Source organism: Chlorocebus sabaeus, chromosome 1, assembly GCF_047675955.1.
Source record: "Chlorocebus sabaeus isolate Y175 chromosome 1, mChlSab1.0.hap1, whole genome shotgun sequence".
Lineage (NCBI taxonomy): Eukaryota > Metazoa > Chordata > Mammalia > Primates > Cercopithecidae > Chlorocebus > Chlorocebus sabaeus.
The window spans coordinates 104,700,283-104,718,534 of NC_132904.1; the positions used below are offsets into that span (position 1 = coordinate 104,700,283).

An 18,252-nucleotide genomic window follows, 5' to 3' on the forward strand; every position below is an offset into this window, starting at 1 on the left:
AATTATGTAGCTTCTGAATAAAGTCATGAATAATATATCAGGTGCCTGATATCAGAGCTGGAATTAGAGTTGAAAGATACCATCTCCATCGTCAAGGAGTTGACAGTGGCAGAATAAAACCCAATAAACCAGAGATCATAATGTGCTGTGATACAGATATATTTGGTTTCAGTAGGTATACAAAACAATGACACCTAAACTCAACCATGATTTAAGTAGAAAGGGAGAAAACTGAGAGAGAGAAGTACCATAAAAGTGAAAGTGGGCAGAGTGCGGTGGCTCACGCCTGTAATCCTAGTACGTTGGGAGGCCAAGGCAGGTGGTTTGCTTGAGCTCAGGAGTTCAAGACCAGTCTGGGCAACATGGTGAAACTGTCTTTACAAAAAATAGCGGGGATAATGGCTCATGCTTGTAGTCCCAGCTACTCGGGAGGCTGAGGCAGGAGGATCACTTGAGCCCTGGAGGTTGAGGCTGCAGTGAGCTGTGATCACACTGCACTCCGGCGTGGGTGACAGAGTGAGACCCTGTTTCCATTAAAAAAAAAAAGAAAGTGAAAGCAAGAGAGTTTAAAGTTCAAAGGGGTGTGGCCAACATTTTAAGTTGTTGTAGAAAGGATGAAACACAGAATTATCTGTTGGATTAGGCAATTAGCACGCTACTTCTAAGGTAATGGAAATCAAATATATTAGAATAGAATGCATTAGAAGACAATGTACGGGACCCAGTGACTCACTAGATGTGTAGAGTGTGTGCTAGGGAGGAATCTGTGGTGTTACCTGTTTATAGTTGGGAGGTACTAAGAGACCACAAAGGAAGGAAATTATGGTCAGAAATTGAAATATTTCAGTTTGTTGATTTCAAAGATGGAGCATTTCTGGGTTTGAGAATAAGTGAAAGTAGGATTTGACATGAGCAAGATGATTTTAAGTCAGATGTCAAAGTCTTCTAATACATAGACTCTAAAAGTTTAGAAGTTTTTTTTTTTTCATGGAAAAGCGTTTAAGCTAAATTTTGCTAACTAAAAGACATTTGTCCATATTCTTCTTCTTTTTTTTTTTTTTGAGATGGAGTCTCACTCTGTTGCCCAGGCTGGAGTGCAGTGGCCGGATCTTGGCTCACTGCAAGCTCCGCCTCCCGGGTTCACGCCATTCTCCTGCCTCAGCCTGCCGAGTAGCTGGGACTATAGGCACCCACCACCTTGCCCGGCTAGTTTTTTTGTATATTTTTAGTAGAGATGGGGTTTCACCGTGTTAGCCAGGATGGTCTCGATCTCCTGACCTCGTGATTTGCCCGTCTCGGCCTCCCAAAGTGCTGGGATTACAGGCTTGAGCCACCGCGCCCGGCTGTCCATATTCTTTATTGCCATTTTATTATTTCAAAATGAGATACATGTGAACCACAAAACTACTACCTAATCAGTACCCTCACTCCCGCATTACACTCTACTGTTCCCATGAGAATAAACACCTTCTCAGCTGTTGTACTAATTTCTTATGAGTCATTCGGAGTCTTTATGTTACTCTGAACACAAGATAGGCTGTGTCTGTACAGGGCCCTCAACAAGCTTAGAGACAGCCTTTGGGGAATAGGCTGGTGGTATCTGGGTTACTTAGCCAGTTCTTTCCCCAGTATGGCTGTTCATATTTAGAGCATTTTACATTATCACTTGTAACCATGGCTGTCACTGAAACAAAGGCAGTCTTTCCCCTGGTCTCCTTACTAAATTCTGTCATCTAGTGTGTTCTCTGAAATCCCCTTTTTATTTTTAAACTAACTACTCTTACTTCTTCTTTTTTTTCTTTTTTTAAACTAACCTTCGCCACGTCTTCCTGGATGTCCTTATAATTAGCCTTTTTGTCAAAATATTTTTTTACTTAGTTTAACTTTTCTAAAACTTGCTTAGATGAGGACTCTGTGGAAGAAGTGAAGTCTGTGCTCAAAATATATATTTGGTACAGGTGGTGATTGAAGCCATGACTATGGATGAGATTTGTATATAGAATTTAGTGTGAAATGAGAAGAATGGCCTAAGACTGAGGCAGCAGTTCCATATAAATTTTGGAATCAGCTTACTGATTTCTACAAAAGATCTTGCTGGGATTTTGATACTAATTGCATTGAATCTGTTGAACAATTTGGGAAGAATAGAAATCTTAACAATGTGGAGTTTTCAAATCCATGAACACTGTATATCTCTCCATTTACTTAGGTTTTTTGTTTGCTTGTTTGTTTTTTGAGATAGAGTCTCCCTCTGTTGCGCAGGCTGGAGTGCAGTGGCATGATCTCACTGCAACCTCTACCTCCTAGGTTTAAGCCATTCTCCTGCCTCAGCCTCCTGAGTAGCTGGGATTACAGGCATGTGCCACCATACCGGGCTAATTTTTATATTTTTAGTAGGGACAGGGTTTCCTCATGTTGGCCAGGCTGATCTCAAATTCCTGACCTCAGGTGATCTGCCTGCCTCGGCCTCCCAAAGTGCTGGGATTATAGACTTGAGCCACCGCACCTCGCCACTGATGTCTTTTTTGATTTCTTTCATTAGTGTTTTATAATTGTCAGCATATAGATTTTTTATTGTAAATTGACAATTTTTTTCTTTAATTTTATATATTTAAAAAAATAGACACAGGATCTCACTGTGTTGCTTAGGCTGGTCTCAAATTCCTGGGCTCAAGTGATCCCCCTCCCTTAATCTCCCAAAGTGTTGGGATTATAGTCATGAGCCACCATGCCCAGCTGCAAATTGACATTAATTTATAATAGTATAAACATAAAGGTTTTGTATATGTTTTGTTAGATGTGTACTGCAGTAGTTTGTAAATTGCATTGTTTTTAACATTTTGATTTTCAAATTGTTCAATGCACAAAAATTATGCAGAAGTACAGCTGAGTTTTGTATAGTGACCTTGTATTTTGGGACCTTGCTAAAAACACTTATTAAATCTAGTAGCTTTCTTTGAATGTTCTTTGGGATTTTCTTTGTAGACAAACATGTCTTCTGTAAGCAGTAATTTTTTTTTTTCTTTCTTTCTGAGCCATGTGGCTTTTATTTTGTTTTTGTGTCTTATTACATTGGCTAGGACTTCCAATGAGATTTTTTTATTGTGGTAAAATATATATAATATTTATAATTTTAACTGTTTTTAAGTGTACAGTTGTGTAGTATTAAGTGCATTCATATTGTTGTATAATCATCTCCACCATCCATCTCCAGAAGTTTTTTTTCTATACTCAGTAAACAATAATTTACCATTTCCCCTCCCCTAGCCCCTGGCAGCTACCATTCTACTTTCTGTCACTATGAATTTGGCTATTTTGGGTGCTTCATTTTTATGGATTGAATGTTTATGTCCCACCAATTATGTTGAAATCTAATTCCCAAAGGGATGGTATTTGGAAGTGTGGGATTTAGGAGGTAATTAGGTCATGCAGGTTGAGCCTTCATGGATGGGATTAATGCCCCTGTAAAAAGAGGCCGGAGAGCTAACTTGCTGTCTTTCTGCCATGCGAAGATACAGTTCAAAGTCAGTAGTCTGCAGCCCCAAAGAGGGCCCTCATCAGAAACCCACGATGCTGGCATCCGGATCTGCTTTCAGCCTCCAAAATTGAGATAAATAAATTTCTGTGGTTTCTAAGCCACCTCATCTATGATACTTTGTTATAGCAGCCTGGAGTAAAGGACTCCTACAAGTATTTGTCCTTTTGCAACCTGTTTATTACACTTACCAAAATGTCTTTGAGGCTCATCAGTGTTAGAGCTTGTGTCAGGATTTCGCTGTTTTTAAAAACTGAACACTATTCTATTGTGTGTATATGCCACATTTTGTTCATTTATCAGTTGGTGGACATGGGTTGTTTCTACCTTCTGATTATTGTGAATGATGCTGCTGTGAACATAAGTATACAAATATCTCCTGAGTTTCCTGCTTTCAGTTCTTTTGATTATATACCCAGAAGTAGAATTGCTAGATCATGTGGTAATTCTATATTTAATTTTTTAAGGAACCAACATCCTGTTTTACACAGGAGCTACACCATTTCACATTCTCACCAGCAGCACACAAGGGTTCCAGTTTCTCTACATTCTCCCTAGAACAACTAGTAGAAAATGAGGATTCCTCTTCCAGGCCTTGAAAGCACTGAGTAATTGTGCTTCTTCCTACCTGTCTAACTTAACTAAAGCGCTTCCAATTTCTGTGTTTAAGCTACACTGGCAATTATTCAGTTTCTCAAACCTAGTGGTTTCCATTTTTTTAAATAGACTTTTATCTTTCAGAGGAGTTTTAAGTTTACAGCAAAACTGAGTGGAAGATCCACTGGACACACACAGCATGCCCTACTGTCAACATCTTGCACCAGTGGTACATTTGTTATCATCAATAGACGTATGCTGGGACACATCCTTATTATCCAGAGTCCAAGATTCACTTTTGGTGGTACATATGCTATGGATTTTGACAAGTGTATTGACATTTTAAAAGATCTTTTACTGTATCTAATGAGATGGTCATATTATTTTTTTCCTCTGGGAGAGAATGGTAACAGTTATTCACTATTATAGTATCGTAAAGAATAGTTTCACTGCCAGAAAAATCCTCTGTGCTTCACCTGTTCATCTCTTCCTCCTTGCAAATTGTGGGAACCACGGATCTTTTTGCTATCTTCATGGTTTGGCCTTTTCCAGCATATATAGTCATGCGTCTCTTACCAATGTGGATATGTTCTGAGAAATACATTATTAGGCAATTTCTTTGTTGTGTGAACATCATAGGGTGTATTTACACAAACTTAGATGGTATAACACTACACACCTAGGCTATATGGTATTACTGCTCCTGCACTACAAACCTGTGCAGCATGTTACTGTACTGAATACTGTAGGCAGTTGTAACACAGTGGCAAGTATTTGTGTATCTAAACATATATAAACATAGAGAAGGTACAGTAAAAGTATGGTATAAAGGGTAAAACATGGTGCACTTGTCTAGGGCACTTGAATGGAACTTGTAGGACTGGAAGTTGCTCTGGGTATGTAAATGTGTGGTAATGTGAAGGCCTGGGATACTATATACTACTGTAGAATTTATAAACACTTAGTCTGTACTAAATTTAAAACTATATATTTTTCTTTCTTCAATACTAAGTTAACATTGGCTACTGTAACTTTTACTTTATAAAGTTAAAAATTTTTTAAACTTTTTGATTCTTTTGTAATTAACACTTAGCTTAAAATACAAATGCATTGTACAGCTGTACAAAAATGTTTTTTCTTTATATAGTTATAGATGTTTTTTCTTTTGTTCTATAAGCTTTTTAAATGAAATTGTTATTATTCTATTTTTTCCTTTAAACTTTTTTGTTTAAAACAAAGACACAAACACGCACATGAGCTTAGGCCTACATAAGGTTGGGATCATCAGTATCACTGTCTTCTGTCTCTGCATCTTGTCCCCTTGGTAGAACTTCAGGGACATGCATGGAGCTTTCATCTCCTGTGATAATGGTGCTTTATTCTGAAATACCTCCTAAAGGACCTACGTGAGACTGTTTTACTGTTTTTTTTTTTTTTTTAAGAAGAAGGAGGAATATAGTATAAAATAGTGATAAAAAGCATAGTAGAGTAAGTACATGAACCTAACATAGTCATTTACCAGTAACTTAGTCATTTATTATCGTTTTCAAGGTTTATGTACTGTACATGATTGTATGTGTTATACTTTTATATGACTGACAGTGCAGTGGGTTTTTTTTACACAAGTATCACCACAAATGCTTGTGAGTGATTTCTTGTGCTATGACATCACTAAGTATTTAAATAGGAAATTTTCAGTTCTAATATAATCTTAGGTACCACCTTTTCATATTGCCATTTGTCATTGAACAGAATGTTGTTATATAGTATGTGACTGTGGTTGGAATCATAACAGTATGTATCCTTTTCAGATTGCCTTCTTTCATTTAGTAATATGCATTTAAGTTTCCTTCATGTCTTTTTCTTTCTTTCTTTTTTCTTTTTCTTTTTTTTTTATTTTTGAGATAGGGCCTCACTCTGTCACCCAGGCTGGAGTGTGGTGGTGAGATCATGGCTCACTGCAGCTTCAACCTCCTGAGCTCAAATGATCCTCCCACCCGCTTCCAAGTAGCTGGGACCACAGACACAAGCTATCACACCCTGCTAATTTTTCATTTTCAGTAGAGATAAAGTCTTATTATGTTGCTCAGGCCAGTGACCTGAACTCAGCCTCCCAAAGTGTTGGGATTACAGGTGTGAGCCACCGTTCTCAGCTCTTCCATGTCTTTTTATGGCTTGATAGGCTGAGGTGGGAGGATCACTTGAGCCCAGAAGTCCAAATCCAGCCTGGGAAGCATAGTGAGGCTTCCGTCTCTTAAAAAAAAAACAAAAAAAGACCAAAGTTACTGATACTAGAAATGAAATGGGATCTAATTGCAGATCCTATAGATATTAAAAGGATAATAAGGAAACACTATGAACATCTCTTAATTTAAATGGGTCAGTTCCTCAAAAACATACATTATCAAAAGTTATCCAATATAAAATAATTTGACTAGTCCCATAACTATTAGAATAGATTGAATTAAAGAAATTGAATCTATAATTTAAAGCCTTTCGTAAGACAAATTGGGAACAAGATAAGGATGTGCACTCTCACCACTCCTTTTCAACATTATATTGGAGGTTCTAGCCAGAGTAGTTAGACAAGAAAAATAAAAGGCATACAGATTGGAAAGGAAGAAATAACACTTCCCTTTTGTAGATGACGTGATTGTCTATATTTAAAATCCCAATATACACAAGTATAACATTGTGTAATCATGTTATTTGGGGGCTGGATGCAGTGGCTCACACCTGTAATCTCAGCACTTTCAGAGGCTGAGGCAGGTGGATCATCTGAGGTCAGATGATGGCTTCCTGTAAAACAGGACAGATTTACCTATAGCCTCTTCATTATAAAAAGCTTGAAGTTTCTCTGTTATAACTCAGTCCACTGTTTTCACAGTGTCAAGTGTCCCATTTCATCTTGCCTTTGGTACTGGGGAACTGAAGCAAAAATGAAGGTAGTCTGGCTACTATCATTGCTGGGAGAAATAAACTGTCCTTTTTGTCTTATCAGGAATCTCAGGTCTCCTGCCAGCACTCAGGAAACTGTCATGCTAATTTGTTAGGTTACAAGTAGGGTAAAATCTCAACCAGGCACAGTGGCTTATGTGTGTAATCCTAGCACTTTGGGAGGCCAAAGCAGGTGGATCACTTGAGCCCAGGAGTTCAAGACCAGCCTGCGCAACATGGTGAAACCCTGTCTCTACCTAAAATACAAATCAGTTGGGTGTGGTTCTGTGTACCTCTAGACCCAGCTACTTGGGAGGCTAAGGTGGAGGATTACCTGAGTCTGGGGAGATTGAAGCTACAGTGAGCCGCGATCTTACCACCACACTCCAGTTTGGGTGACAGTGTAAGACTCTACCTCAAATAAATAAGAAACAAACCAAGCAGAGTAAAATTTCATACCCTTCATAGGTCTCAACACATTTTGTGCATATTAATAATCAAACAGTATTATTATTTTAAAAAACTGCGGAGGCCAGGCCCAGTGACTCATGCCCATAATCCCAGCACTTTGGGGGGCCAAGGTGGGTAGATTACTTGAGGCCAGGAGTTTGAAAGTAGCCTGACCAACATGGTGAAACCCCATCTTTACTAACAATACAAAAATTAGCCAGGCATGGTTTTGTGCACCTGTGGTCCCAGCTACTTGGGAGGCTGAGTCATGAGAATCGCTTGAACCCAGGAGGCAGAGGTTGCAGTGAGCCAAGATTGCACCATTGCACTCCAGCGTGGACGACAGAGCAAGACTCTGTCTCAAAAAAAAGAAAAAAAAACAAAAAACCCATGGAGTATGTACTGTAAGTGCTTTGTTGGGCCTAGATGATGGAACAGGGGCTTAGAGAAGTAATGTTTCTGCAATGTGGCTCTTAAGCTGGTGCTCTCACAGCAGTTTTTAATTGTTTCTGTCTTAAAGGCATTTTATATAAGATAAAATTAAATACTGATGGAGTACTTTTACTATGTTAAAAATAAATTAGTGCTGTTTTAAAATCATTTTTCTGTATGGGATTATGGAATATTTAAGTTGTAACGTTTAATACATTTCGATTTTTAAAAAATCGTGACTAATAATTTTTTTTTTCTTTTTTTTAAGAATTGTTCTCTGTGTACTTCAGGCTTTATCTGAAACCTTCACAAGATGTTCATAGAGTTTTAGTGGCTAGAATAATTCATGCTGTTACCAAAGGATGCTGTTCTCAGACTGACGGATTAAATTCCAAATTTTTGGACTTTTTTTCCAAGGCTATTCAGTGTGCGAGGTAATCTAATCTCTTTTTCTTTTGTTTTGTATTGAAATACTTTTGACCTCCTTGCAAGACCATGTTTTAGACTCAATAACTAAAAATTCTACCTTTAAATAAAACATTGATCCATCATAACAACTAGTGGATTCCTGAAGAGACAACCAAGTCTGACACTTTCTGAATATCTAATGTGCAGAACACTGCATGATGTTTTCAAGTGGGAGATGTGTCTTGCTGATATTCTGTTGACCAGGAAAGTTAAATATCCTCTAAGTCATCGCATTTCCCCCATTTTTGAGGATGGTTGTAATATACTGAGAATAAAATAAAATGGAAAATATTTTGGAAGTATTACTATTGTACATATGTGTGGCAGTACTCAATTTATAATGTAAGATATTTTATAAATGGTGTTATAAATCAGTTTTGTTTATTTTTAGATAATGTCTTAGCAGCAGGGAGAGCTAACAGAAGTGGTCTCTTAACACCAAATAAGAACTCATTTTTTGTTAGTGTGAAGTAATGCTGTTATTATTATTTTTTAAATGGTTTTGAAATTAAGACTGTTGTTTGAAAATTAGAGTTTTTTTTTTTCTTTTCTTTCAGCATACCGCTTCATAACTGTCTTCAATTTGTGCAGTTTGTTCCCCCTGTTACACCCAGTTGAGTTTGTTTGTTTCCTCACAGACAAGAAAAGAGCTCTCCAGGTCTAAATCACATCTTAGCAGCGCTTACTATCTTCCTCAAGACTTTGGCTGTCAACTTTCGAATTCGAGTGTGTGAATTAGGAGATGAAATTCTTCCCACTTTGCTTTATATTTGGACTCAACATAGACTTAATGATTCTTTAAAAGAAGTCATTATTGAATTATTTCAACTGCAAATTTATATCCATCATCCAAAAGGAGCCAAAACACAAGAAAAAGGTATAAAGGAAATGTTTACTGTTTTGAATTGGCTTCTTCATTCAAACGTAGAGGTTTAAGTATAAAATTAGTGTTCTTTAGGAGGATATGACTTTCCTCTGGATTGCTCCGGTTGATAATGTTAATTTGCCATGAGAATGTTTTTCATAGAGTTTTTAGAATTTGAGGCAGTGGTGGCAGATTCTGTTATGCCTTTCTATTTGTTCAATACAATGTTAGGTATTATGGGAAATACAAACAAATCTGAGACATTGTTCCCTCTAGGAGCTAATCATGCATCATTACTTGGGTACTGAGGGGTCTGACACAGACTATAGGGCAAAAAAATTGAAAGAAAGCAGGATCTTGTTTATCTACCTATTGCTTTTATTAGAAGATAAAATACGTAAATTGGACTAAAACCAGTCAGATTATCCAGCTCCTGAGGAGAATACATACATATTACTTTAATAGGAATGTGAGGCAGAAACAGGGAAATTGCTTCCTTAAGCCTTATAGTTACTCTAGGGCCCTGTTTGCCCTAGAGTATCACTTATTAAGGAGAATCACTTATTCTCCTTAATTCCTTCATATATGTCCTATACCAAGAGAGTATTGCCCAGAAGGTATGGTGCTTTTCTGTAGTTAGGAACTTTATTGACTAGAACTAGAGTTTCCTCTTGCTCTGTCTATGATTGCCTTTGGGCTTGTACTAGCCTTTGGACCAACTCATCATGGCTAGTATAGTGACTTTCTTAAGACAGCATACCACACTGAGTAATACTGAGTAATAGTAGCTATAATGGAGGAAATGTCTTGTAGCCACTTTTTTTTTTTTTTTTAAAGACAGAGTCTCACTCTGTCGCCCAGGCTGAAGTGCAGTGACACAATGTCAGCTCACTGCAACCTCCGCCTCCTGGGTTCAAGCAGTTCTCCTGCCTCAGCCTTCTGATTAGCTGGGATTACAGGTGCCCGCCACCATGCCTGGCTAATTTTTGTATTTTAATAGAGTTGGGATCTTACCATGTTGGCCAAGCTGGTCTTGAGCTCCCGACCTCAAGCCATTCACCTGCCTCAGCCTCCCAAAGTGCTGAGATTATAGGCATGAGCCACTGCGCCTGGCCGTGTGGCTACACAAAAGTAGCTGTGTATTTGTTTTATGGGCTCTTCTAATAAGTATATCTAGATAATATGTAGCCCATGAAACTACCATAAGTGAAAGAATAGTGACTTTTCATAGTTTTTCATCTTTTACTCACCTCCTCTCACCAGGATGAAGATCAGGCTTATTAGGAGGTGATATGATATGTTCAGGGATTTAGTTAACTGCATATTTAGGATGAATTTAAAATTGGCATGATGATGAGGATGCCAGAAAAGCTAATGTAGTTTCAGACTACATTAATAGATTTTATAGTACCTTGTTTTTGGGAAATAATAGACCTTTTGTTCCACATACTGGTCAGACCACAGTTGGATTATCATGTTCACCAGATTTTGTACAGTTAGCATTTTAAGTTGACTGGAACGTGTCTTGGGAAATATGACTGAAGTGGTGAGAAGTCTGAATACTATGTCGTTTGTACACTAGTTGAAGGAACTGGTAATATTTTTCTCTTAGGCCAGAAAAAGGCATATAGAGAACTTGGTCCTCATATGAAAGATGGAACATATTAATTCTATTTGCCTGAGGTGGGAGAATAAATTGGAGAAAGGCAGATTTTAGGTCAGAATATGGAAGAAATGTATAAGAAATACAGTTACGTAAATGTAAAATGGACAGTTATGAATTAGAGTTTGTCAAGGATCTTGTCAGAAGAGGCATTAGTACTGGATGGAAGGTTGGACCAGAAGTCTTCTAACGTTGATGCAGCTTGACAGCTGAATAATTTTGTGGGAGCTAGCAGTGTAAGCAGAGTACATAAATAAATTACATTTTAATTTTTTGGTTTACAGGTGCTTATGGATCAACAAAATGGAAAAGTATTTTATACAACTTATATGATCTGCTAGTGAATGAGATAAGTCATATAGGAAGTAGAGGAAAGTATTCTTCAGGATTTCGTAATATTGCCGTCAAAGAAAATTTGATTGAATTGATGGCAGATATTTGTCACCAGGTACAGTAAGTAGGTCATGTCACATTTAGAAATTTCCTGTTAATTTTTTTTAAAACCTAGGGCCTTTTGGGCTTTTAAAACCTGTGTTCTCACAAAAAGCCTATAAAATGACTGTACATGCAATTATTCCTTTCAAAATATCAGAAATATTTGGAATTACCCTTTTAACTTAAAAGTTAATGCATTTGCAGATATAGGCTTATTGAAAACTAACAATGAACTTTTTCATTCTTAAATGATTGTCTCTAGGAAATAAGGTGACCCTAACCCTAATGATTCGATTCGATTTGACTCTATTTTACAAAGTGCTGGAATTACAGGCATGAGCCACCAAGCCCAGTCTGTTTCTTTTTTTGCAATTAAGCTAGAGTTCACGTAGCATAAAATTCATGATTTTGCATTGTACATTTCAGTAGTTTTTAGTATTTTTACTATGTTGTACAACCATTATCACTAATTCCAGAAACTTTTTTTTTTTGAGATGGAGTCTCACTCTGTCACCCAGGCTGGAGTGCAGTGGCGCAGTCTTGACTCACTGCAGCCTCCCCTTCCCGGGTTCAAGTGATTCTCCTGCCTCAGCCTCCCGAGTAGCTGGGACTACAGGTGCCTGCTACCACGCCCAGCTAATTTTTGTATTTTTAGTAGAGACAGGGTTTCACCATATTGGCCAGTCTGGTCTCCTGGACTCCTGACTTTGTGATCCATCCGCCTCGGTCTCCCAAAGTGCTGGGATTACAGGCGTGAGCCACCGTGCCCAGCCCAGAACTTTTTTATCATCCCAATAGAAACCTCATCCCTTCCTAGCATTCAGTCCCCATTCCCTGCATCTCCTAGATCCTGGCAACCAGCCACTAATCAGTCTTGGTTTTTGTGGATTTTCCTGTTTGGGACAGTTCGTTTAAATGGAATCATACAATATGTGCGTCTTTTGTGTCTGGTTTCTTTCACTTAGCATAATGTTTTCAGAGTTCATCCATGGTTTACCATGAATCAGTGCTTCATTTTTATTACGGAATAATATTCAGTTGTATGGATATACTCCATTTTACTTACCTATTCATCCATCACCTGGTGGCCTAATGTTTCTTAAATAAAACTCTTTTCCCCAGAGGTTTGGTTAACATCCTGAGTAGTAATTTCACTCTGTCAAATATTTTCTTAATATTTCTTAAAATTTCTTAAATTTCTTAAATTTAAAAAATTGAGTCCCTTTGAAAGTAAAGGTTTTTGCTTTACTTTTAGATTTCTTAGTGTGTTTAGTAAATGTTCCCAGGAAATAAAACTAATGCATTACTTGGTAATACCTGCTTTCTACGAGTGCCATTACTGTCATGCAAAATGTTTGTTTCTTACTATGTTATCAGATTTATATGTTTCTGTAATGTATTACTCTTGCTTTATGAGTTCCCTGTATCTTCATTTCAGAAAGGGTGTTTTTTTTTCCCCCAATGAAATATTAGAAGACAATAGCAATGAAAAAAGTGGATTTGGCCAGGCGTGGTGGCTCACGCCTGTAATCCCAGCACTTTGGGAGACCGAGGTGGGCGGATCACCTGAGGTTGGGAGTTCAAGACCAGTCTGGCTAACATGGAGAAACTCCGTCTCTACTAAAAATAAAAAGTTAACTGGGCATGGTGATGCATGCCTGTAATTCCAGCTACTCAGGAGGCTGAGGCCGGAGAATCGCTTGAACCTGGGAGGCAGAGGTTGTGGTGATCCGAGATCGTGCCATTCCACTCCAGCCTGGGCAACAACAGCGAAACTCTGTCTCAAAGAAAAAAAAAAAAGTGGATTTATTTTTATTTTACAGGTTTTTAATGAAGATACCAGATCCTTGGAGATTTCTCAATCTTATACTACTACACAAAGAGAATCTAGTGATTACAGTGTACCTTGCAAAAGGAAGAAAATAGAACTAGGCTGGGAAGTAATAAAAGATCACCTTCAGAAGTCACAGAATGATTTCGATCTTGTGCCTTGGTAAAATGTTATTATTTTCTCATTCAGTGTCATTTTAGTCTCTTTTATGTTATTTTTCAGAAAACTTTCAGTGGAATCCTTTCATCTCAACCAGAACTAAGTCTTTTGTCTACCCCCAAACCTATTACTAGCAAAGGGATATGTGATTGCCGTGACAAATGAGACCAATCATTAATGGCTCTTTTGCTGGGGCCAAGGGCAGGGCCAACTTTTCTAATCATATTGTCATAGCAAGTTAAGAAGGAGGACTGTCTGTATGATAGGCAACTAGAAGTGTGTGCCTCATGGAATTCACTGAATTGTACACTTCAACAAAAGATGTTAGCATACATAGCACTTTCTAATAGAATTAGGAAGAAGTTAAAGATAACCTTAAGAAATCACAATAATTTTGACCTTATGGTAAAAAGTTGTTTTCTCTTATTTTCTATATTCTTTATTCTCATATAACGTTCACATATATTTCAGTAAGCAAATAAATTATGGAATACTTTGGAATCCCAAAATATTAGGTCTGGTAAGGATGTTTAGAATTTATCTAGTTCAGCCTGTTTGCTTTACTGAAAAGAAACTGAAGCCCAGAGAGGTTAAGCAACTTTTGTAAGGACAGAGATTTATAGATTATAGTCAAACTCGTGATCAGTGCTCTTTTGATTACCATGTTGATGGAATGTTTAAATGTAAGTGACTTCAGGGGGAAAAGCATATTGATTTAAATACTTGTTACTTAAGCTCATTTTTATATTTAAGAGTAGCTGTTTAGGATTCTTAATTTGTCCGTTTAGTCAGGAGTTATTTATTGAACACCTGCTGTGGGCCAAGTGTTAGGGATACAGAGACGAATAACATAAGATTCCTATTCTTAAGTATCACGCATTCTAGAGAATACAACCTAGAGGTTGCTGACTGCAACTTCCGCCTTCTGGGTCCAAGTGGTTATCCTGTCTCAGCCTTCTGACTAGCTGAGATTCCAGGCATGTGCCACCATGGCTGGCTAATTTTTGTATTTTTAATAGAGATTGGGTTTCACCATGTTGGCCAGCTGGTTTCGAATGCCTAACCTCGTGAGCCACCTGCCTTGACCTCCCAAAGTGGTGGAATTACAGTTGTGAGCCACCACACCTGGCCCAAATATTGCTAATTTAACATCTTTTAAAATGTTTGTTTAAGGGAAACTTAACAACTTACCCAGCTAGCCAAAACGTTGACAGTTTTCCTGGCAATTTAGGAAGTAGGACATAGGAACTATTAAGAGCCAGTTTATTTTTAGAGTACTATGGAAATGATGATGGTGATTCTCTAATTAGGATATTGTAAGAGTACCATGTCTGTATATTTCCTCTTAGTTTGTTAATGTGATTGAATAGTTTTCAAATTAACCCCCCTTTTTTTTTTTAGGCTACAGATTGCAACCCAATTAATATCAAAGTATCCTGCAAGTTTATCTAACTGTGAGCTGTCTCCATTACTGATGATACTCTCTCAGCTTCTACCCCAACAGCGACATGGGGAACGTACACCGTATGTGTTACGATGCCTTACGGAAGTTGCACTGTGTCAAGACAAGAGGTCAAACCTAGAAAGCTCACAAAAGTCAGATTTATTAAAACTCTGGAATAAAATTTGGTGTATTACCTTTCGTGGTATAAGTTCTGAGCAAATACAAGCTGAAAACTTTGGCTTACTTGGAGCCATAATTCAGAGTAGTTTAGTTGAGGTTGACAGAGAATTCTGGAAGTTATTTACTGGGTCAGCCTGCAGACCTTCATGGTAAGTTTAGCATGCATTGTGTCTGACTTTACATATAAACACACACAGACACACACTCACATATCCCTGATCATTTTCATAGTTTGTTACTTCAGTTAAAGATGTCAAATTCTATTTCAGATGCTTTTCTTGTTTGGCCAAAAAGACTTAATAAATAAACGCATAAATGTCGACAAATTATTAAAGCCTAATGTTAAGGAATTTCTTTTTTTAATTAAAAAATTTTTAATTGATCTATGATAGAGTTATATATTTTCAAGGTACATGTGATAATTTGACACACTCATATGACACACTCATGTAGAGTGATGGGAAATCATCACCATACATATCTTTTCTTCATGCCAGGAACATTTGAATTATTCTCTTCTTGCTATTTTGAAATGTACAGTAGATTAATGTTAACCGTAGTCATCCTACTGATGTATCAGACACCAGGTCTTATTCCTTCTAATTGTATATGTGTATCCAAAAGACTTTCTTTAAAGAATTACCAAGAGTTTAAATTTCTTTTATGTGCAATTTATCATTATTTATTCAATAGCCTTGTTAAAATTGTAGTACTATCCACTGTTAATAAAAGAACTATTTTTTAATCAAGAATCTTCCCAAATGTAATCAGACTTTTAACAATTTTTATGTTCATTTAGTCAACTTAACTAAATGTTTGTGCCAGACACTGTCCTGATAGATAAAGTCTTTGCCCCTTCAAGAGCTTGCTTTTCATAATTGTCCTTTGTTTTGTTATAGTCCTGCAGTATGCTGTTTGACTTTGGCACTGACCACCAATGTAGTTCCTGGAACAGTAAAACTGGGAATAGAGCAAAATATGTGTGAAGTAAATAGAAGCTTTTCTTTAAAGGAATCAATAATGAAATGGCTCTTATTCTATCAGCTAGAGGGTGACTTAGAAAATAGTACAGAAGTGCCTCCAATTCTTCACAGGTAATTTAAGTTCATTAGCATGCTGCTGGTTTTTTTGTTTTGTCAGGCTCTCTCCACTTACTTGATGCCACTTGGCTTTATTTTATAATAGTAATGCAGAATCTCCCAGATCTAACCTTAATTATTAAATATTACGTTTGTTTTTACAGTCTATCTGTGTCTTTATACCTGATTGCTTCTGAAATAAAGGGTTGTCTCACTGTGAGAATATGGGGGATGTGCATGAAGAATGCACATATAATTCTTTGAGCATTTATGTGTTCCTTTCTGATTTTTTAAATAAATGAGTCCATATATCTCAGTTATGTAGATCCTGGATCCTTTCTCATAATGGGAGTGTCTTTTGGGTAAAATAGGTTTTATGGATGAGGTGAGGAAATAAGGAAGACAAAACAGGAGGTAAGCACTAGGATAAAGGAATGGGGTCACTTGTCCACTTAACCTTTGCACAGATGGTAATTGGAACGCAGACCTCTGAATGGATCCAATTAAAGTACTTTTGCTTTAATTTTACAACCTTTTATTAATTTCAGAAATACTGTTAATCAGACATCCTATTTCTAAACAGTATTGGAAATGATAGTAACAATGGTTGTTCTCCTTAAATTATCCTTTTAGATATTAAGAAATTCAGTATAGATGAAAGCAATTTTAATCTAGGATCCAAATTTTAGAAGTCAAGATTTATAGCTAAACGTGGATGTTAAAGTTTAAAGTATTCTTGATGTGGCTTTTGGTCTTCTAAGTGAAGCTTTTGGTTTTTCTTTATAGTAATTTTCCTCATCTTGTACTGGAGAAAATTCTTGTGAGTCTCACTATGAAAAACTGTAAAGCTGCAATGAATTTTTTCCAAAGTGTGCCAGAATGGTATGTTATCTAATAATGTTCTTTGTCATTTTAAGCTATAGCTTTAATTACAAAGATGATAATTTTAGTTGTGTAGTAGCTGTATCTTAATAATTGTAAACTAAATTGGTCCAAAACAAATTGCAACTGTTACCCAGGGAAGAGGTTGTTTTAATTCAGTGGTTGTAATCTGTGTTATATAACATTAGACCAAGGTTACTATTTTTTAATGCTGTATAGTACAGTATGTGGCAAGTGCCAATGAGAAAAGTTGAGTGGTTATGCTGGGAAATTAAGAATATATAATTTATATGAAATAAGTTCTTAAAGATGTTACCCATTTCTGTACGTCAACTATGATTTGACTATTTGTTAGCTTTAAAAACTAAGGATAATTGAAAACAAAAATAAATCTAAACCTGATTTTAGTTAATTGACTCAGGAGACTTAGATTGTATTACTGTGACTGAAAACGACTCACTGGCACAAAGATTCCTTATCTCCCTCAAGAGGGCAAAAGATGAAAAAAATTCCTACTTTTTGGAGAAATTAATAGTGAAAAACAAATAAATACCAGCAACAATAATGAAACTTTGGTAGCAAGATCGTTACTTTTCTAACCCAAAGGATGCGTAACTGCTTAACCATACCAGATATTACAGGTTTTTAAATCTATGCTTGTTACTCCTTCTGCTTGGTGAAAAAAGGGTTGTGTTTGCAGACAATGTTATGCTTAACATTGATATCTGGTAATTTTAAAAATACTTTCTGAATTTGCCTTTGAAATTGTAACTTGTATTTTTTTCTCTGTCTATTGGTAAATTTTGCTACTGAATAATGAAATTTGATACAAGTAGGTATCAAAGTCCAAAGTAGAGAAGCATTTAAAAGAATAATCTATTAATTATGTAAGTAGTCTTTGAATGATGTAGATACTAGGTTAATGTTTCCCTTTGTAATATATTGCAAATACATATAAGCGAAGCATTAGGTACTTTGTTTATAAATTAAAGATTTTACTTTCTTGAAGTGAACACCACCGAAAAGATAAAGAAGAACTTTCATTCTCAGAAGTAGAAGAACTATTTCTTCAGACAACTTTTGACAAGATGGACTTTTTAACCATTGTGAGAGAATGTGGTATAGAAAAGCACCAGTCCAGTATTGGCTTCTCTGTCCACCAGAATCTCAAGGAATCACTGGATTGCTATCTTCTGGGATTGTCAGAGCAGCTTCTAAATAATTACTCATCTGAGGTGAGATTTTTTAAAAAAATAACTAAGTTTATATATGATTCAGCTTTGGTAAACTGTTAG

The 18,252-nt window shown here is 36.7% G+C and overlaps 1 protein-coding gene across 1 annotated transcript in view; it reads left to right on the forward strand.

Moving 5' to 3' along the window:
* Positions 1 to 18,252, forward strand: part of ATM (ATM serine/threonine kinase) — a 131,810-nt gene that overhangs the window by 13,170 nt on the left and 100,388 nt on the right. Inside the window, exons 6-13 of the mRNA XM_008020751.3 lie at positions 8,220 to 8,385; positions 9,058 to 9,296; positions 11,232 to 11,395; positions 13,206 to 13,375; positions 14,774 to 15,145; positions 15,896 to 16,090; positions 16,862 to 16,957; positions 17,967 to 18,192. Of these exons, the coding sequence (XP_008018942.3) occupies positions 8,220 to 8,385; positions 9,058 to 9,296; positions 11,232 to 11,395; positions 13,206 to 13,375; positions 14,774 to 15,145; positions 15,896 to 16,090; positions 16,862 to 16,957; positions 17,967 to 18,192 (1,628 nt within the window). The remainder of the gene's footprint in view (positions 1 to 8,219; positions 8,386 to 9,057; positions 9,297 to 11,231; positions 11,396 to 13,205; positions 13,376 to 14,773; positions 15,146 to 15,895; positions 16,091 to 16,861; positions 16,958 to 17,966; positions 18,193 to 18,252) is intronic.